A 21,131-nucleotide genomic window follows, 5' to 3' on the forward strand; every position below is an offset into this window, starting at 1 on the left:
CAAGCGTCGATCTGTCCAAGAGCTCCAGGTTCTGAGGATCGGGAATGAAACTCAGGGCTAAGCTGAATATTCTTAATCTCACCGCGATCCCTTCTTTTCTCTGCCCAATTCTCTTTGTCGAATGGATATCGTAACCTCTTCTTTGTCGTTGTCACTCGTTACTGAGTGGCATACATATATACAGTCGCTTCAATGATGCCCCCAGCTGATGAGGTCCCGGCTGTGTCCAGAAACTTCTTCTTACCGCCCGCCATCGGGGCTACCAGTACCCTTGATGCGAAAAAGATCCAGACGGTACGGACCACTACCACTTGACAGGCCCGTCCCACACAAAAACATCTTGTAACCTTTAGCAGACAAAGCTCTTGCAAGATGCGCACATGTTACAACAGCTCGAACAGTCTTACCACATAGACCAATTCCTCAACAACCCGTCGCCAATTGATGAGACAACCATCACTTTTGCGGACAACATCACCCAGGCGCTAGGCGACGCGCTACGATCCACACCTTATGAGTACCCTTCGTCGGATGCTCCCACATTCAAGAGACCGCACCGTCGACCCAAGCGACTATCGCGACACAACACTGCCTCTTCTGTAGGAGGAAGCTCGGTGTCTCGCAAGTCGAAGCGCTGCTACCTATGTGGCACGACTGATACACCGCGCTGGCAAGAGGCTGGGCTTGGAAGTCGTCTGTTCTGCAATGTTTGCGGACTGTTGCACTCCAAGAAATTAACCATGCGCAAGCATCTTGCTCAGTCCAGTCGCGGGGATACCATGTCGACCACCGACAGCGCTTGGTCGTGACTATCTATTAATTGTTGCCGATGTCGCTGTTTATTTAATGTATATAAGCCGGAGTTTGGTCTTTTTTTTTTGGTCTATCGCACTGGGTTTAGAGTATATAGAGGGTTGCGATATCGAATTAATACAGCAATTAATTAATCGCGTAGTAGCTGCCCGTCGCGGTTATGGTCTCGCCTGCTTCCTGAGCAACGGTGCTTGTCTTTCAAGGTATTCGTATCTGTAACTCACTCTGAGCGGGTAATCTCAGAGCCATCAACTTTGTAAAGTATTGATCAAGGTATCATTTACCCGGAATTCTCTTTACTTCATGGTGACCATTAATAACAGAAATCCCTCCACCTGTTCAGCCGCAGCCACAACTGCTTGACGAGGGATTTTAGCGTGTCGTAAGGAAACAAAGGTTTAGTTAGTTTCTACAGGGGCAGAGCAAGATTCTAGCGCCAAGGACACAAACTCAGCCTCTTGTACAGATCGCAGACCCATGGGGGAGTAGATGACCTGCATCCCATCGTATCTTTCTCCAATAACTTGGTATTTTGTTTAAACTTAGCCTGGGGTAGTTAAGACAGAACCGAGTTCCTGTTCGCTTCTGTCTGAGTATCGATCACCCTATTTTCTCTCTTCCCTCCAACGGAGGAGCACCGCCACTTTTAATTGGTCCTGATCCTGGACTCTCGCGTAAATCGACCATGAATCGATCGATTCGAGCCACCATATCAAGAATTGGGCATCGGCACTTTTTTGCAGAGACCAAATCCTCTATGCTATTATCCCGAGAATCCCATCTTCTATATTCCATTCTAACATCGCAATCTCACTTCTTTCATCAACTATCCACGATTGCGTCTAGACTCACCAGTCTGTTCTGTCTTAAACACTCACTCTTCTAAAAATGCCTGGCACCAGCAACTTCTTTTTGCCGCCAAGTGGCCATCCTCCCTCCGGTACCTTTGACACAAAAGAGCTCAAAACCGTATGCGCTCCTTTTCTTTCAAGTGCAGATTTTTGTTTTATTTTAATTTTAATAATACAAGGTCCTTCAGGATTACGAAACGTCAATACGTGAACGGCAACTCCATGACCACCAATTCACACAACTACAGACTCTCACCGAAGTAGCAGAGGCACCAACGTCATCAACAATAGTCCCAGGCGCTATCCCCAAGAAGCGTAGCTTACACACCGATTCTACCAGGGTGTCGTCACGATCTGACACGACCTCCCGGTCCAGCCGTCGCAACAAAACTGTGCTGCAAACCGTGTGTTTTATTTCTTTTCTTGTATAGTTGAGTGAGACCTGACAGCAAGAAACAGGTCAACGACCATGATATATCCTCAACAAAACGCTGCGAGTTATGCGGCGTAACGGAAACACCTCGCTGGCGAGCAAGTTCTGTCGGCTCTGGGCTTCTGTGCAATGTGTGCGGCCTTGTTCAGACGAAACGCATTGCACGCAAGAATCTCACACTCAGTCGGGAATCTACTTCTACCATGGGTAGCAGTCATCAATGAGATGCTCATATTCCATTTGAGTCGCTATTCTAGAATTCCAGGAATGGCAAAGTGATGCCACCCGCTCTACCACGACTTGAGCTGAACGGCTGTCACTCGCCATCGTCATGCAGCCCAATCATCTCATCAAACTCTCTCGCCAGTATCCCACCCTGCGCTTCAGCAGAGTTGGTAACCGCCAGATCCAAATCAAGCATCCACTTGGCCATCGTCTCGTCTGTACTGGAATCATCAACCACGAACAGCTTCTCACTTTCTTTCAACCTCCTCCTCACACGCCTCACCTGCGTCTGCTCTATACTTCCCTGCCGGATAGCCATACTCATAACGCCTTTGGCTATTGCCCCGAATACCTTGTACGACATGAAGAGCTCTTCAAGACCCGCAACGCACAGGTTCACAAAAAACTGCATCTCGTCTTTATTATGGTAGTCGGCGCGCATTGTGGCGTTGGCGACGTATATCACACCGGTCTGCCACATGACCGAGAGAGCTTCGAGATGGAACTCGAGACGATATGAAAGTAGGAGACGTTTCATTTGGCGGATAGAGACGTGGTATACCGTTTGAGGAGTTGCGCGTTCTGCGGCAAATGTTCGCAGTGGTGTGGAGGCGCGATCCGGCCGGTGCAGGAAGGGACGAAAAAGGTCTGTGATGATGGCGTGGTAGTATGTACTAGAGTGGTCAGATTCTGAAATTCCCCAACGAGTTTCGGATCTTACTGCATGAGATAAACGGCATGGCTGCTGCCAGCTTGTCGGACCAATCTCAACGGCAACTCATCTGCCCAAGTGAGGAGTTGGCGGTAAGTGCCCTCTACGTACTCGAGAGCTTCCGTCTGATTCAAGAATCCCTCTACGTTTGGGCCATAGTATATCCTGGCTATAGCAACAAAGATTGTCCAGAGTTTGCACATGGCACGAAACCCCTCGGTGCTCTCAGTCAGCGACACAGAGACCCCGTCTTCGGCGGCAAGAGCAATTTCAATATCCCCAGGCTTCAAGAGTCCGGGTGGGATTTCAACTTCAACTCTATGATAATGAAGAGTGAAAACGCTGGGTTCAGTATGTCAGCATCATCCGGGGAAAAGAAATAATCAACACCGACTCACCAAGACCAATTGAAAACGCCCCACGCCGTATATGAAGCAGCCTTCTGCCAATCTGGATATCCATGAGCCCATGCTGCTGCAGACTGCGATTGGGTATCAACATTCAAAAGACCCATTGTTCTTCCAATATCGATTCCCCCTCTGTGAAACATAAATGCAAACTCGTCTCGCCCATGTGTCACAGATGCCATGGACATGAGTTGCGATGCGGATATGTTGCATAACGTAATAATTTCGCGGCGATCCAACTGGTTCCACTGCGCTTGAGCGTCGAGATAAAAGAGCGAACTCCAGGAGGCTGCTTTGGGGTGCATGGAAGTATAAGCTTGCTACAATCACAATCAGCTTTTGAGTTATTTTCCTGGTCTGGTGTACTCACACAAGCCCACGCAAAGAGGGCTGATACCAGCAACCGAGAACAGAAATATGGTCGATTTTGGGCAAGATCTTGAAGAAACAGGTCTGCGTTGAAAAGAGGAAGAACTGGGTAATCATTATTGAGATACAGCGCGATCACCCGAATAGCAAATTCATTGGGGATCGGTAAGTCTGTCCACTTGGATATTTCAACCTGGCGCAGAAGATCGATATGTGGTTGCTCCAAAAACAACAGACTTTTGTACCAGTCATCAGCTTCATCACTGAGGTCAACTTTCTTCTTGGCTGTATCTGACAGTTCTAAGTGAGCTGTGTCGTTGAGTGAGAGACGGTCTCCCAGCCCCTCGGGGTTCCGAGGAATGAGGAGCGCCTCGAGAGGAAGCGAGTTGACGGCGATGGGCATCAGAACCGGATACGCGATAGGGTGTCGAACCATGAGCTCTTGTTCCATTGGACTTGACGCTGGCGGTAAAAGACTCCCAGCGAGAGTATAATGCATTGGCGTGGGACATTGCGCAGCCAAAGGTGCCCAGGAAGGAGGTGATCTTGGCGAGGAAGTTTCCGGGGTGTTCATCGACTGAGCGGCAGTGTATGTGTCTCTGGGCATCTTTCGAAACATGTCAAACAGCTCGAGGGCCTCGAAGTAGGGAAGCGTCGCCAAGAGTTCAGAAAGGGCGCTTGGATCTTGGCTCAGCCTCTGCAGTCTCTGAAGCTGCACCGAACTAGCCGGTAGAGCAGGTCCATCGAGGTACTCGCATCGCAAGTCACGCTCTGTACATTTTATACAAGTTGGTCGACTCCGGTCACACTGCGGTACAAAGGGTATGTTAGTAACTCATTAAGCGCCGCCTCTCTTTTTGTTGGTTGGTTGGATCAAGTTATCGTCAACACGGGAAAACCGTCTAGAAAAAGAGGCATTTTTGTGTGCACATTCGTTTTTCAATTCTGACTCTACCATGGCCATACAAATTTAGGAAGCAGTAATAAATAACAATAAAAATCCAAACCTTTTTCTTGCGCTTTCGACATGGTTCGCAGGCGGGGACGTAGCCGGCCTTCCGAGCGGATCCAGACAGTCTCGCCAGCTGCTGAGTGTTGGATACCGACGAGGACGAAGCTGGCTTCCGGCTTGTGTTTCGTAGAAGCTTTTGGGGAGCCATAATACCCTTTGCTATGCCGAACAATATCAACGTATGAGAGGGAAAATGGGGGCTGAAAGAGAAGAGGATAGACTTTTTTTCCCCTTTGAGGGGGGAGAAATTGCGGGATGCCAGGGGTGTAGTTAATCCAGTTGGAAGGATTCTGCCACCATTCTGGTTTAGCTCGTAGCTGGGAACTGACATCTGCCGCCTGACTCAGCGCTTGGGATTATTCCCGGCATTGGAGAGCAAGGATACGCGTTGTCTGGCCGTATAGAGTTTGTTGAATTGTATGCCATCTCCGCTTTGAGTGCCGACGTAGTATTGATTGAGATGCATAGTTAAGCATTGATTGGGCTCTCAGTACCCCTTCTATTCAGCGGTAGAAGAGACACGAATAGAATCATAAGGATACTAACCAGGTAGTCAAGATACTGACGGTGCATGTCCAGTTGTTATCTCGACACGGCAAAGAAAATACTGACTTGATAGGAGAGAGATCTAGAACTGTAGCAATTAATCCAGACAAAACGCTTTGACATGCACAGATAAGCACATGATCAACTGCCACATAGAAACATCCTCGGCATGGAGGAGCCCTCAACGGCATTGTCGCTAGCCTCGTTTACTATGCATCTTTCTCGTATAGAACCGTATTCAAATTCTTACTCAGCGAATATCAGCTTAGTAAAAATCAAGAACACCGAGACTCGGAAATAAAGATATCATCTTACTATCGAGGAACGCTATGAAGATTTGCTCAATGGTCTCGCAATATGTTTGCCACGTGTCCACACTATCTATCAAAGGCTTTCACTCCAAAGTTTTATCATTCGAGAACAAGGTTCTTGCACAATACTAGTGTCGCAATTCTACTCCTTCCAAAGACAACGCATCAGTTCCTCCACCCCACTCAGAGTTCAAGAATTAACGCCCAACTCAAAGGAGCAAACCAGTTGTTCCACTCATGCGAGATATGTCACACAACATGAGATAACGAATAAACCCAACACAACTTCATAATTGAAATAACCATCATAGGTTAGATATTAAATACCTAGTGATTAAACGTTTCCAAACTCTCTTCCCTCTAAAGTGAAAAAGTCGAGGTGCAGCTCATACTCATTTACCCTACACCGACCGCACCACGGCCCAATCTCGGCAAAAATAAACCCCCACACAATAAAAACCCTTCCCTCCCTCACCAAAACTTCTTCCTTTCCTCTTTAAGCCCATCGCCCTCCCCAACGCTGCGTTTCCATGCTACAAACAGAGAGATTCCGCGCGAATCTCTCAAGACAAAGAGAACTTCGGTTCTCGTCGTCATTTATCATGCATGTGGGAAATTCGGAGTAAGCCTCAACCCTACCAACCGTACCGTCATCTGGCAGTATTTTGGCTTGGTCTGCCGGTAACGGCCTGGCGTCAATGTCACGTCTGCAAATGATATCAGAAATCTCAGAGCGGGCGACTCGTCTCGTCCGTACTCTATGGGAAGTCTTTGCGAGGCTCGTTGTAGAAAAACTGAAGTGCGATACGCGGCGTCCTGTTTGCTTGCGAGCAGGATGACTCAATTCCGATCACTCTGGGGAGGGCGATGGCTTCACCTTTTTTTCCCAGGTCAGTACTTTCTTCACGCGAAAGGATAATACTAATAATGGTGGTGTCGGTAGGAATGGAAGCTTGTCGGTGGAGGAGGAATGAAGAGGAGGAATGGGGTTTTGTCATTTCGGTCGTTATGTACGAATATTCTAAATCATTACTTTTCCCCATGCGATCATCCTGTCCTGAACCAAAACATCCATCCGTTTATCACGAGGTATACACTCGTCCTAACCCATCCAGAAAGAAACACCATTGAACGCCATAATCGCCTTGATCATCAAAAACACACAGTCGTCCAAGCTCAAACATCGCCCGAATCCAACCCCCTCACGATCGCATAACTCGTGCCCGCCGCCAACATACCGATAACAAGCGTTTGCACCGCTCCCCAAACTCCCGCGCGATGGTTTCGAATGGCGACGTAGTTCTTGACGTATCCAAACACCAACAACACCGCAACAGTGATTCCGATCGAGACCAATAATGCTTCGCGAACGCGCGGCATGACAAAGTAGGGAATCATAGGGATAAGGCCGCCGATGAAGTAGCTCAGGCCCATGGTGACGGCAGAGATCCACGCGCGGTGCACGTTGGGCTCTTCGAGCTTGAGTTCAAAGTCCATCATGAAGCGCACCCATTCAGTAGGATTCTTGCACAGCTCGTCGACCAGCGGTGCCGCAGAGCTTCTCGAAACATTGTATTTTTGCAGCACATCGTACACACCCGTTCTCTCGTCAGCGGGCCTATTGTGCACCGCAAACTCTTTCTTCTCGGCTTGTGAATGGTAGGCGTCGCGCTCTGTAACAGCAGCGAGGTAAGCGCCTAGACCCATGCTGATCATGCCAGAGAAGAGCTCTGCCAGACCAGCAATGATGACAACTTTGGCGCTGCCGAGACTGGACAGACCGGCTGTCAGGGCAAAGGGTACTGTGAGGCCGTCGGAGAAGCCAATAATGATGTCGCGTAGGATGTCACTGTAGTCGACATGGCATTCTTCATGTTTGCTCTGGCAAGGGTGCAGAGCACGAGTGTCGTAGGGAGTATAGTTGCTCTGGTAGGAGATTGAGCGCTCGATGGCTGGCTCTGAGGGGAGAAGAGGACGTGTTTCGGAGATGTGCGTCATTGTGGTAGAGTAGAAGAGTAAAGGTCTGGTGATGATCGTATGGTGTTTTAGTTTTTATGTAAAGCAATCAATTCGCCACAATGTCTTGTCAATTTATAAGCAATGGCCACAGTAGAAATTCACCGATATTCTCTTGATTGATTCCCTCCAATTCACCGTTCGTGACGGCCTGTCTTATACCCTTTGCTCGCTCTTTGTCTCTCCACCTACTGCACAGACCGAACTTTGACGCTTCTCCGAAAGGGAATAGACCGACGCCGTATCCATGAACTTCCTTGATGTGATCCACCAATCAGAAGACGGGTATTCGTAATATGGTGGTAAACAGAGCTGGTACAGTTCGAAACCCAGCCAAGCTACTCACTCGTACTCCATAGACTAGAAATGTTTTTTTAATTAATTAAAGAAAATTCCTAAAAAGACGGAGAAAATTGTAAAAGTTTTATTAAATGCTCGCTCGGCTTGTTCTTTGTACATAATTGGTTTGGGGGTCTAAATTGTCTCCAGTTCTTCTCTACAGCTTGGCATCGCGCTTCTTGCGCTGGTAAGGCATCACCTCGAAGCCCTGCACACCACCATCGCGGATCACTCTTCGCAGAATCTTTCCACTCGGTGATTTAGGAATCGCCTTTACAAAGACAATTCCACCGACAAGCCACTTGTACCTTGCAGCGTGGCTCTCCACCAAAGTCTTGAGATCGTGCGCCAGCGTCTTGAGGTCAGCCTCTGACTTGTTCTGGTCAGCAGCTACCACGTACGCGCGCGGCCACTCTGTCGCCTCGGTCTTGTCATACACTCCTACTACACCGGCATCCGCTACGGAGTCGGCGCTGCAGAGGATAGCTTCAAGTTCTGCGGGCGCGACTTGGAATGCGCGCACTTTGATGAGCTCTTTGATACGGTCGGTGATACACAGGTTGCCTTCTGCGTCGAGCGTTCCTACATCGCCGGTGCGGAGCCAGCCATCGGCTGTAAGGGCTTCGGCCGTGACGCTCATGTCGGGTGTTTCCATGCTTCCGAGGCCTTGCGTGGGGACGTAAGCAGTCATCAAACCAGGTGATCTGACGAGGATCTCGCCTGGTGCGCCAAACGGTGCGGCTTTGGTGGTCGAGTCGTCCGAGGCTGAGTCTACCTCTCCCGACGCAGCGATCATGAGTTCCACGCCCCAATGAGGCTTGCCTGTGTCATTCTTGTAGCCATGCATGTCCTTTTCTCGTAGACCTCTCTGTACAGTGATGGAGCATGCTTCAGACATGCCGTAGCCCAACCGCACAAGGAAGCCCAGACGTCGAAAGACCTTTTCTACGACTTCGTGGCCGAGGGGCGCACCACCTGTCATACCTCCAACAACGCTGCTGAATGCGTTACGGCCACGTGCGTCACGGCGCGCAAAAGGTTCCACGACGGGTGATTTGGCGAGCATAACTGCAACGGGCGGCGCCATGTGAAGGTAGGTGATTTGTCGTCGGGGAATGGCAGACAAGACGGTATCGAGCTTAAATGCAGGCATGGTAAACACGCTTGATCCGGTCGCAAACGCCAGTAAAAAGATGTTAGTCAAGCCAAAGACGTGGTAGAATGGTACATAGCCCAACCATCGCTGGTGGGACTTGTAAAAGTCTGCGTCGTGCCATAGCGACGCGAGAGAGAAGTTGATGGCTTGGTGAGAAAGCAGGACACCCTTGGATCGACCTGATGTGCCGGAAGACCAGAGGATGACGGCTGTGCGCGTAGCAGCTGATTCGGGAGCGAATGAGTGCCCAGCAGTAAGAGAATTGCTCGTGTTGACGACAAGGTTCCTCCAGTCTCCGTCCTCTGCATGCGACGCGGGCGAGATGGGATACATATCCCTAGCTACATCAACAGTGTAAACGCGTACACTATTTTTGTATGCCTCATCTTCTTGAGACTCCAGCGCCTTCTCAACAGTGTCGAGAAGTGCCTTTGCCGTGAAGAGGACGCGCGGACGAGAATTCTTGATGACCCATGCGAGTTCAGTGGTTGTCAGCGATGGGGAGGCGAGTGTGGCGGTGAGACCAGCTGCGACGGTGCCCATGAACAGAGTCGCAAAGGGGAGACAATTGGGGAGCTGGATGAGCACGACTGGAGCGACTTCTGGACCTGTGCATGATGCTGTTGGGGGGAGAGTCTCGAGGGCGTCTGGGTCGAGGCCTAGGGATTGGAGGTTTGCAGCTAGAGTGAGGGCGTCGCGTTTTACACGGGAGAATGTGAGGGGACGGTCTGAGTGTGTTAGTGATGCGTAATTGATGAGTTTGTGATATCTCATATGAATGGAAGATATCATGAGTGAGAGGATGAATGACTTACCGTTGGCGTGGTCTGTAAAGATGGGCTGGTCATCACGAATCTTGGGTACCCTTCTAGCTCTGGGGACAAAGTCGCTCTCGTTCTGGAAAGGATTGCTGAATATAAAGTCAAAGATATTTGCGCCGGGTACATTGGCAGGTTGCCCAACATAGGCAGGTTGGGGCGTCTCTGTAGCCATGGTGGATTGTGTTGTGTATGTATCCTCTTGTGTCGTGTGCTGTAGTGTTTTTGTGTCGCCAAGGTAACGTGTAGGTGACCAGGGGTTAGCCGAGTACTAAGACAGTGTGCAATTGCGATGATATATTGATGGTGTCTTGTTGGTAGGAGACGTCTTATATTGAGGCTCTAGAATAGATTAGATCTTGCTCTACCTTGGGTATACCGATACGGATACCGTAGACGTCGGGCCGGGCGTGGAGATTGGACAATTGCGGAGACCCCGCGTTGCCTCTGGAGGCCATGCGGCAATTGGAATCGGCTGCATCACCCCCGCTATAAGCATCACCAGATTCTACCTGAGTGAACACAGACAGACCAGCACTCGAAAGAGAATGATAAGCCAATTTTGGAAATAAAGCTAACTGACTGACTGTCTTAACTCTTACAAGTCATCCTATCCTTTTCCATTATCTCCCCCCATTGTCGTGTTATCGTGTACACACACTGACATCCTCACCGGATATAACAATATCCTCTCCTCTCTCTCTCCATGTCCCAAATAGGCAACCCGAGGCGTAAGCCAAAGAGTTGTTTCTGGAACCAAGTGTCAAAATAAAGTTACACCTTGCCCCTGGATCAAATAATCCCAAACCCTCCACCTCGGTATGGACCGCTGAAGCTTTATCCAGCTCCTCAATCATCGGTAGAGCTAGGCGGGTCGTTCCTCAGACGCGTCGATCTGCTGCAAGATCGTGCCTTGATCCTCCTTCGTCGCTGTTCCTTTTGATCACGTTTTTTCGATCTCGAATTCCTTGAGCTGCAATAATAATTTTGCTTCGCCCACACTCTCCATAAAAGAACGGACCGAATTCGAGCTTCGGATCCGTTCGACCGTCTCTTCCAAGTCGGTTCCTTCCGCCACGCGGATTGAATTGATCACTGATAATGCAGATTGGCAGTTCTGCTCTATGCGCTCCAGTTCCTTAGCGGTGACACCGTGCGAGTAACGCGAAGCTGGAAAATGGCATTCTTTATCGGACAATAGACAGCGCCTGCATCTCGGTTTGCCGTAGCACTGCGAATCTCTACGTCAGATGGGGAAAGAGTTGTCGTGCTTTGGGGAGTGAATCAACGTACCTTGACTTTACGGCTTCTGCAACCTATTGCCGTATTAGAATAAGAGTCAGTTGTTGGATACTTGTAGACCTACTTTTACATGCAACCGTAGTTTGGGTTTTCTTTGTTATCCCTTCCAATACTTGGGCTCTCGAAGCAGTACGCGTCACCGACGTGTTTGTCTTTGGAAGTAGTCTTCTCATGGCAGTCTCAGGAGTGTAGAAGTATCCACGATGTGCAATTAGCCTCTGAAGCAAAACCCAAGTGGAAGTAAAAGGTGAGGTTGTATATTTATCTTGGTCCATGTTTCCCGTGCAGTCTAGTAATATACTCGTGTCATCAGCTTTACCGGATTCAATCATCTGGCTGGGGGACCACCAGGGCATCCGATTCGATGGGGGTCTGTGGGATCAGGCCAGATTGGCATGCAGCATGGCGTTGGTACTGTCTTTTGCTTGGCTAGGATCTCGATATATATACAACAGCCACGCCTCATGTTTTGCATCAGTTGTTTCACAGCAGGAGAAGGCTTGACATTAATGTGCAAGTTTCGTGATTGCACCCCGAATCAGCTGGACGTTCATGGTTGTTTGCCCCGGAGGAAGGAAATCCTCCATCAAGGTAACAACAACGCGTGTCTCTATACATTCATCACTAAGAGTATTTTCTAAACTAGAGAGAAATTATTAACGTGGTTTGAAGACATAGTACTCAAGTCTGATACCATGATATCTCAAAGCTGGTCGATGGATGATTTCGAACAGGCTTGGTTCCCACACAACACAACACAATTATGTATGCGACCAAAACTGCTTTATGCCAACAAGCCACACTCCAAAAAGCCCTGTATCTTAAGGCACTCCCACATGGAAATAAAAGGCAACCACAGTGATATTAGTGACATTATTGAGGTGGCTCTTAAAAACATAGGGTGTAAGAGTAGTATCTAACTGCTCCTGACGATGCTATCCCTTGAGAGAAACCCAGAGCTGATCTCCAACCACTCTGGGGAGTTAATGGTAAAGTATGGTCGACCACGAACAATAAGTAAGTGAGACTCGCTCGCCTACTCGTACGAAAGGTGGTGCGGAAAATTATGCAGAGGGCTATGAGAAGCTGAACTGATTAGGGTTGATCCCCCTGTGCTAGTCCCTCTTTCTTTCACATGAATTCGCCCCCTCTCAATGCTGGAAAGAAGTAAAACCTGTAATAGTCCTTATGAAGTTTGCTAGTGTAAAGCGTGCTTGTGTTGCCTTGACCCTGGAACTACCTTGTCCGAGCTGTTAGGATGTCTAGGGATGTGCAGATGACACATCACAAAATCTCGGGCTGACATCCTGTTTCTTTCTGACCTTGCAGGTGAAGTAAAGCTAAACTGCGTTAAGGCGGGCAGATGATGCTAAAAGTTGGCAGAAGAGGACCACGAGGCCTGGAGAGCTGGGGTCAAGGGGGTGCAATGCAAGGAAAGTTTGGTTGTTTTGCACTGTAGTCATCATGCTTGTGGTTGAATGGATAATGCATGCTGCCCTTTCTCTGCACACGATGGAGTCTCCTGCTGCTTGGAATAACTCCATAATCTCTGACTTGTCCGGATTATGGTGCATACGGGATGGTCCGGCCAAAGTAGATAGACGGTGGAGGTCTGAACCTTGGTGTGGTAGACTACTACCAGCGACAGCACAGGTGCAGACGATATATGGTACCCTAAGCAGCTCGGCTAGGCAACCAATGCAGTATATGCATGATTGATCCCAAGAGTAACGAAGTTGGCATAACGGGCATCTACAAACATCACGGGGGCTTCGGGGGGGAAAGGATAATGCCGAATAGGTTGCCTGGTATGGGCAGGCCAGTCTAATCGCGGTAGAAAGGTGCATGTATTCGCGCGGTCGCGTAGAAAGTGAGTAAAGGAATGGAGGAAACAGGGGTTACTGTAAAACAATAGGCCTAATCACATTCACACTTGGGTCTCTATGATCTGGGTCTCCTTCACGAGTGGCCAGAAAGGTTCTGGGTGATAAGGATGTTACATAAATACTGAACCTTGAGCATCATGTCCAGCAAAAGAACTCTTGGCTGGCCCAACCACCATCCCATTTAGGAGAAGGGTTGGACAGCAGGTATAACGGGACCTACCTTATTCTGGGAGAGAGTTGTGCCTGGCGAGCATCTAGACTCAAAAAGGGTTTGTTCGCTTTCGTTGACATGAAGCAAGTATCATGCATTCGTGACGCGTCGTGTCGTTGATATGAAGGGTATACGGTGTATTGATCGAATGTGGTGGTATTGTAGTCGTAGTTCGAATCGGCAAGGTTCGGTATTGAATCGAGGGTTCGCGTTGTGATGGGTTTCGTCGAGGAATACTGAAGCGTCTCTGAGATAGACTCGATCTCGACATCGTGGAGAGGTATCGTCGATCGCACGCGACGGCGTGGTTATAGTAAATAGAACTCGTATGTTATTGTGTAGAAGGGATAAGACGATGAAGTTAAAGGGTCGTCGTACCCACACACCTAGAAGGGGTACTACATATGGAAGAACTCCAACAAAGAGGCACAACTACTGATAGAGAATGAACAGTAAGATCGGCAATAGAACATAAGATGCACCTCTATGTGACATGAATCAGGTTTGTAGTTCTCTGGGAACTATTGCTTGTCAAGGACAGAAGATTACAATTGATACTATCACAATGTCTTGTCTATCGTGTAAAACGCGACAAAGTTTCTCAAGGAAGTGTGATATGGAATTGTATTGTATTCTTCAAATGTTGTAACGAAAAATATTTATTTGACGAATAATAATATTTTAATGTGCATGTTTGGTTTAACTGCGTACAGCGACAGAACATTTGGACAAAGAATAAGAAAGGGAGGAACGTTTACCCTGCAAACACTGTCATCAGGCGAGACAAAAACCCAGTCATATGACGACGATTGACGAGACTTTGTGCAGAAAAGTGTATATCATGGCCCAAAGGAGACTGTAAAGCAACCAAGCAACGTTGAATTGTGATTGGCTGCAAGACCTCAACTCGAAAGGTTATATCCGTGGGATTCTAAATGGTCGATAGACGCAACGGTGTCGAACTCCGTTGATAGATGATTGGTTTACTCTTTCCGTATGCCACTGTACTGCCGTACTGAGCTTGTACTGTATTGTGTCACAGCAGGGAGGCGAATGATAAGTTTGGTCTCTTTTCAGGGTAGGATTGTCTTTCTACGTTGTTAACATTTCTGGCTGTCCATCTCAATTCAGGTTTTGGCTGCAGTTCGCCCTGATCGCAGCACTTTAATCAGTTGTCCGGATGATTCCATTTCTGTCTTGTTACACTTCGTCCCATTTCTCCCAGTCTTTAGTCTACTGTGACCCACTACATGGGGCCCAGGTCGTTCTATTCAGCTACCGTTGACCCCCACGAGAGGGGTATTGATCCCCCAAGCATGGGACTAGACTACAAGCAGCCAAGTTGGTGGATAGAAATACCGGTTATCGTTTCCCTCGTCACTCAATGCTACATGCACATATCGGCGCTAGCAACCATGGTTTCTCACGCCACACCAACCTGGAAACACGTACGTTCATAAGGTCAGGCTATTGCTGTAGGCAAACTCAATGGGTAGTAGTCGCAAAGCTAGGTACTTTAGTCTCCGGTACATAGAACCGAATCCAGGTGTCTATTCCCGGTGACAGGTCCATCGGTAATCCGCTTTTGTGTGTGGAGCTGTTTATCTGTGAAGCATGCAAATGAACCCCTAAAAACAGCCTCAACGTGTGCGGCCCTGTAACACTATCGTTTCCCTCTTTCTCCGCGGGTTGAGAGTAAGCGAGACGCTACCCATTCAAATCTCCTGGGGATCAACAGCAGATCAAGCATTGGGATAAACCACTTTGAGTCAATTATTAGCTATAGTATTAACCATAATTTTGTTACAAGGATTGAAGGAAAATATCTATTGGAAGACAAGGGTCGCGACAAGTTGAGAAACTTGCTGCACACCCTTATCGGTTGCACACATGCAGTGCATGCTCCACGAACAGAGAACTATCTGTAGATCTTGGTCAAGACTGGACACTCGTCCGGATGTTTGTACAACCCGAGTATCCTAAACTCGTGTCTCCCCGAACCCGTTTAGTTTACGTACACAAAACAAATATAGCACATGTCCAAGTCCAATATCATTACCGCAAGCTCTCGAGTTCACAATATCGAAAGCTTGTAACTCCTTCACTACCCTATTAGAACACAAGTTATAGAAATAATAATGGGCATTCCACTTCATATCATATCCCGTGTCGCATCGCATACAGCCCCCTACATACACGCGTCTACTGTGTGGGATGCTGATGGCACGCCTGCTGATAATCAGGTTGCGGTGTGAGAGTAGGCGTCGAATTGGCATGCTTGCCTTCACCCAACTCCCTGATATACCGCTGGGCCTCGGTCGCGATGTATTCCTTGATCAAGGTGCACTCGCAGTCTGTGTGCTGCAGCAGCCTCATTTTGAGGTCGTAGACTTGCATGGTCAAGTCGGATACGCAATCGTTCAACTCGCGATTGGTCTGCTCCACGACTTGTTCATCAGTTCGGAGCTGTTTGGCGTCGTCTCGTTTCTTGCTGCGAAATTTGTTGGACGCGATCCGGTTTCTTGCCTGGACTTTCTTGCTGTGTTCTTCGTACTCTTTTTCAGGGTCAAACTTTGCGTCTTGGTATTCATCTTCGTCATCTTCGTCATTTTGTTTCGATCGTCGCGGCGGTGGTGGTTTGGTAAGTGCTTTTCCCATTCTGCCCCGTCTGGGCTTTTCGGAAGCGGCAGTAGCAGTAGGTTCTGCTTTCAATGTCTTTCTTGTAGAAGCGCGTCTTGCAGATTTTGTTGGTTCGGGTCCGGGTTTGGCTGGGCTTTGTTTTTGTCGTCGCCGGTCGGGCTGAGTTGCGGATGAGCCTCGACGATATTGACTTTGGTCAGGTGAACTATTGGGACTTATCGTTTCGGTTGATGGCGAGGCTAAAGTTTGGCTGGATATATTCGAGGGAGAATCCCATTGCGCCGGGTTATCCTGGTCCAAGATGGAATTGCTGTGAAAGAAACGCTGCTCTTGACCAAGAAAGTTCAGAGCGGTAGCGTTGGCCGACCCGGTAAAGGCAGCATCGCCGGGAGACCACCATTGTCCACATTGGGTTTCAGGTAGCATGCCGTATGGGTTCATGCCTGGAACCCCTTGGGAGATGGCGATCATGTCAGGGACAGGCGCGAAGGGTTGCACATCGTCGCTGGGTAGGTATTGCTGGGCTGCTGATGGCTGTTCATAGACAGGGTAATCGGTATCCATAGTTGATACTGAAGTGTCCCAAGTGCTTGGGTATCCAAGTCAGTTCACCCCGCGACCAATGGGCCAAGAGTTGAGACGAAGCTTTTGGGGTGCGATTACAAGGTTGCTACCGCTAGAGCAGGCTGTCAACTAGATATATGCTCAAGTAAGTGCTGCAAGCTTGGACATGGAATTTCTGTGAATGAGGAGAATATTGTCAAGTATAAGTAGTTTAACGGAAACATATCGAAGATGGGGGCAGTGGTAAATCAGAGGGTTCGGGATTGTGTAGAAGGAAGAGTTTGGTTTGTTCAAAATACCACAAGTGGCAAATACGTACACGCTGTCATTGTTGAGGCGTTGATCAGCAAGGGAGAATGGGAGGGGGTCCTGGAAGCGGAAGCGGAAGCCATGTGGAAGGGGAAAGGAAGCGAGAATGCATGCCCAGACTTAAGAGTGGACTCACCACCCAAGCCTGCATCGTACGTACTGTGTCAATGTGGATTCAGACGGCTACACTATAGCAAGCCATGCAACAGGAACAAACCTGACCAATGCAGAGAGACATTGACATGGACAAATAGACATGGGACAGTCTAGTCTCTGAGTAAAGATAAAGTCGCCTCGTTCAGAGCCTGATCTAGACCATGAGCTACGTTGTGGACAAGACGAACCATACTGAGTCTTTCCAACGGTGGAATCGATTAATCTGCATCGAGTCTGCATCGATACAGGACCCTCCATTGTCGCGTCGTTAGGGAGGGATCTCATCTGGGCTGAAGAGATGAAAGCCTATCAGATGGCCCGGAGACAATTGCGAGATAGATGGCCTCTCCACTATGATACAATTGGATTCTGATATATCATATATCCGCATGACATCTCGGCCCCAACGGCGGAAAGATGAACGGGTTATAATTTAGTTCTACGCGAACGGGCAAATAATGAAGGGATCAAAAGGGGGAAAGAGAGAAAAGTAAGAAACAGCGGGAGACAAAAGACCAAGCTATAGAATGTTTGACTTGAGACAAATAATCCTAGAGCCTGAGAAATAGAAAGAAGAAGGAAGAAGAAAGGATGATAACTTGGCACATAAATCGCAATCCCACAATGAAATTGGCTATCCAGGGTAAAGGGAGATCAGCCAGCAACAACAGCTGAACTCGAGCTGACCATGAAGCAATCGGAATAAAAAACAAAGAGAGGCAAATTGTGAAAAATTATTAGCCTTGAAAATGAAAGACGACATGAAGGAGAAATAGTCTCGATAAAAAAAGATGGGCGTCGTGTCTTGTCTTGTTTTCTGTTGGTCAGCAAGAAACAAACTCTCAGTTTCATACAGTGCTCGGCCGAAATGATACTACCATGTACTATTGGTCAACTTGAACTCTGACCAATCAAATACCCAGAATATACTGTTCGGCTTTGGCGTCATGTCCCAGACCCCAACAAGGGAAGGGGGCTGAGTAGGGATCTGCAACGCCTGTCCATGCACTCACTCAATCGACACACATTCGACTCATTTAAACTTGATTTCTCTAAAACGTAAATGTTGTAGCTCGACATCGTTTATCTGCTCTAGTTATTTTGCTGTGTCGATCAATACTGGCGTGTGCATCTTTTGATACCCAGCATCCCAAGCAAATAGTCCAGCTACGCCAAAGAGGTACTTACTACGGACCGGGGCATAATTTCTCGCACAATTTGTTATCGTTGCACATTCCTGCAGGGTCATGACGAGGCGTTTGCCTCGACGCTTTGCGGCCCTCCCGAAGATGACGCTCTATGCAATGTTTGTTTGTTCTTTTGTTTTCCTGGAGCTCTTATGCATGAATGGCACAGACTTAAGCTTAATCTTTACATGTAGAACTTACATCAAAGGGTGTGTTTTCTCAACAGGCTACTGACAGGGTCTTCGACATGATCAGCCTGCTAGCTATGGAAACCCCTCCGCCCGCAACCTCTTGCTGTACTTCAAAGTACATAACAATGGCCACCCTTTGATGAGGTAAGAACAGGAACAGACAAATCATTGAACTGCTAGTGTTACACAACGTTAATGTCTCTGTCTATTCCCACAAACGTCTCTATGTCTGACGGTGTGAAGTGTTGTCTCTTGACTTTTACTTTGGGTCTATGCGGCAAGGGACACCGTCAGACATAGAAAGGTCTAGACTGGATTGGACTAGGTGTGGGTGTGGATAGAATATGGATAACCAGGTATGCAAGTATGCTTCCCTGTCACATTTACTTTATTTCAAGATGAATCCTTGCATGACTTATCCGAACCGCTCTCCCTGTAGGCATGACATGATACAGCGGGCAGTAAGGAGTAGATAGCATGGATGTTTGATCATGCATGCACATCAACCTGTGCCAGGCAAATCTCGGCGTCTTCCATGGACTAGCGTGTGATCGAGTACATGTCTAAGAAGAAGGACGCCGAGTACATACCAACGTGGTGGACACTGAATTGACTCTCTTTAAAGTGACAAATTAGTTAGTACCCGACTAGTTGATACACAAATAAAGATCTGGCATGGAATATGTGGCTAAATGGCATAGATAGCTTGGATCTACCACGCTATCCAACTCCACGAGTTTGTACAGCAGTCTACTTATCAGACGAGAGCATAACTCACTATCCCTGGTGACAATAGCGACAGCATGATACCTCGGTGAGCACCTCAAGATGATCTCTGGCTGATAGAGAGTTACATAGCTGCAAATCAGGAGGAAAGGGCTGTTAGCTATTCGATTCCCCGACCCAAGTTACATTATACACTGAACAGCAAAAGAAGGCATCACAAACTGATAATTGTTATTTAGAACCGAGATGTAACCAAAATGTTGAGTTCTGCAGGATGACGTATTAAGTTTCAAGGTTGATACGCAAAAGTACGGTGGTACATGATGCCTGAAGATGGTCTCCGAGAGCGCGTCTCCTGGAGAACATCCCCGACTCGATGGCTACTAACTGCCGTCCAAGTCTACCTCTAGTATCTAAACTTAGTGGGCTGAGTTGTTGTATCTCTCTTATTTTATTTCCTGAAAAAACATATTGTTTGGGGAATGGAAATATTGATCCAAGCTAGCTTGCTCAGGGGTGTTAGGGAGGTACCGTTACGGAGCCCAAGTCGAAGTGCCGAGCCTGACTGTCTGGGCTAATATCTGGCAGATCCATAATATTCCAGGCACTCTTTTTTCCCTCTTTCACAATTGTCTGGGGCTCTTTTCACTCGGATTCATTTTCTCGCAATCTTTTTACTCATGCATCTTTGGGTAGCAGAAACGTTGGCCTCCTATGTCTTCGGGTACAAACATAAGAATCCTGGTTCAAGTACCATAAGCTGACCTTCTACTTTTGCTCTTATGCTTCAATCGACCAATTGTTCTGATATCCTGATGAGGAGGTGGTGGTCAAGGTGGTGTTGAGATGTAGCCACACAACGCACCTCTTCTGCACCATGATGATTCACTGCAACAGTCCCTCTCGCCATCGAGGTCTCTTTTCTTGAGAGATTATGAGGAGATTTCCCTTCTTCTCTCAACCACAATTCCCTCAAAATGTATGGCCTCTCTTCTCATTCTTTCTCTTCGAACTCCCTCTGTCATTCGGCTCTTCACCCGCCAGAAACATTCCCGATCCCAAAATCTGCATCAACATTTCGCTCCTCTCGGAAGCAAGAATCCGAGGACACCGCCGAAATGATACTGACCGACACCAACACCAGCCGCAGTCCCTCCCCCTTCCCGCTTTCCAGCGTCTGTTCGCGACATTATATCTTTGCAGCGCTTGAACGCCGTGATTGCATGCTTCGACAACCGCGCCCCATTCGTTCGGCCGACGACCTCGACGACATCCAGTTGAAACGATGCTTTGAGATACTTCACGCGTGTCATAAGGCATCTGAAGTCGATGCGACTCTTATTTCGACGAGGGAAACCATGGAGGATTTCCTGGCTGCTGTATTCAGCGATTGGGCGGCAGATGGAAATGAAACGATGATAATGCCAAAGATGGACTTTGTTGTGAGAGGCTACCTCAGAGCTGGCAACATCTGCAGTAAGAGCACCAGCATATGAATATTGTGTGGCCCTAACATAAATTACCAGGCCAACCGAGCGAGCATCGAACAACCTCCGCCTGCATCGACTGCGCAAACTGCCAGACCCCCGTCTACTGCATCGTAACCTACCAAACCGAACCAGCACAGCTCACTGCCTGCTTCTCAACTCAAGTGCCGACCCCGTATCCAAGGGAACCAATACAAAACCGGGTCTCCCCAATACAACGACCCGATATTCGCTTCAACCAAGACGAGAGCTGGGTATCCGAGCTGAGACAAAACATGATGAGCTCTTGCGACAAGAGGGTGTGCAGATACAACAAGCGTCTTGCTATCTTCCGCGCAAGAGTGTTGATCAGGGGATGGGCCCAAGGAAGTGTTGAAATGGGCAAAGACATTGAAGTCCAGTCTTTCGTGCGGAAGGAAGCTGTTCGTGCCAGCTTTTCCATGTTGGTGCAGGCTGGACAATGA

At 48.2% G+C, this 21,131-nt stretch overlaps 6 protein-coding genes across 6 annotated transcripts; 2 read left to right on the forward strand and 4 right to left on the reverse strand.

The window, feature by feature from the left end:
* Positions 1-146: 146 nt before the first annotated feature.
* On the forward strand, positions 147-947 carry FGSG_07830 (uncharacterized protein). The gene is made up of 2 exons (XM_011329353.1): positions 147-294; positions 357-947. Exons 1-2 carry the CDS (start codon positions 196-198, stop codon positions 807-809), a joined length of 552 nt encoding a protein of 183 aa, XP_011327655.1. The 5' UTR covers positions 147-195; the 3' UTR covers positions 810-947.
* A 1,466-nt stretch (positions 948-2,413) lies between these two features.
* Positions 2,414-3,548, reverse strand: FGSG_07831 (uncharacterized protein; the record flags this gene model as incomplete). Its single annotated transcript, XM_011329354.1, has 3 exons — positions 2,414-2,996; positions 3,146-3,376; positions 3,433-3,548. 3 exons carry the CDS (start codon positions 3,546-3,548, stop codon positions 2,414-2,416), a joined length of 930 nt encoding a protein of 309 aa, XP_011327656.1.
* Positions 3,549-6,855: 3,307 nt separating this feature from the next.
* FGSG_07832 (uncharacterized protein) lies at positions 6,856-7,677 on the reverse strand (the record flags this gene model as incomplete). The annotated part of the gene is made up of 1 exon (XM_011329355.1): positions 6,856-7,677. The coding sequence occupies one exon, from the start codon at positions 7,675-7,677 to the stop codon at positions 6,856-6,858; it is 822 nt and encodes a 273-aa protein (XP_011327657.1).
* A 514-nt stretch (positions 7,678-8,191) lies between these two features.
* Positions 8,192-10,183, reverse strand: FGSG_07833 (uncharacterized protein; the record flags this gene model as incomplete). Its single annotated transcript, XM_011329356.1, has 2 exons — positions 8,192-9,918; positions 10,006-10,183. The coding sequence occupies 2 exons, from the start codon at positions 10,181-10,183 to the stop codon at positions 8,192-8,194; spliced, it is 1,905 nt and encodes a 634-aa protein (XP_011327658.1).
* A 5,050-nt stretch (positions 10,184-15,233) lies between these two features.
* On the reverse strand, positions 15,234-16,611 carry FGSG_07834 (uncharacterized protein; the record flags this gene model as incomplete). The annotated part of the gene is made up of 3 exons (XM_011329357.1): positions 15,234-15,329; positions 15,426-15,516; positions 15,614-16,611. 3 exons carry the CDS (start codon positions 16,609-16,611, stop codon positions 15,234-15,236), a joined length of 1,185 nt encoding a protein of 394 aa, XP_011327659.1.
* A 3,546-nt stretch (positions 16,612-20,157) lies between these two features.
* Positions 20,158-21,131, forward strand: FGSG_07835 (uncharacterized protein; the record flags this gene model as incomplete). Its single annotated transcript, XM_011329358.1, has 2 exons — positions 20,158-20,656; positions 20,707-21,131. 2 exons carry the CDS (start codon positions 20,158-20,160, stop codon positions 21,129-21,131), a joined length of 924 nt encoding a protein of 307 aa, XP_011327660.1.

This window comes from Fusarium graminearum, chromosome 4 (assembly GCF_000240135.3).
Source record: "Fusarium graminearum PH-1 chromosome 4, whole genome shotgun sequence".
NCBI lineage: Eukaryota > Fungi > Ascomycota > Sordariomycetes > Hypocreales > Nectriaceae > Fusarium > Fusarium graminearum.

Bases quoted from the DNA above. Each gene is read 5' to 3' on its own strand.
- FGSG_07830 (XM_011329353.1), top strand. From the start codon at position 196: ATGCCCCCAGCTGATGAGGTCCCGGCTGTGTCCAGAAACTTCTTCTTA. The intron at 295-356 runs GTACGGACCACT...AACCTTTAGCAG, and splicing joins ATGCGAAAAAGATCCAGACG to ACAAAGCTCTTGCAAGATGC.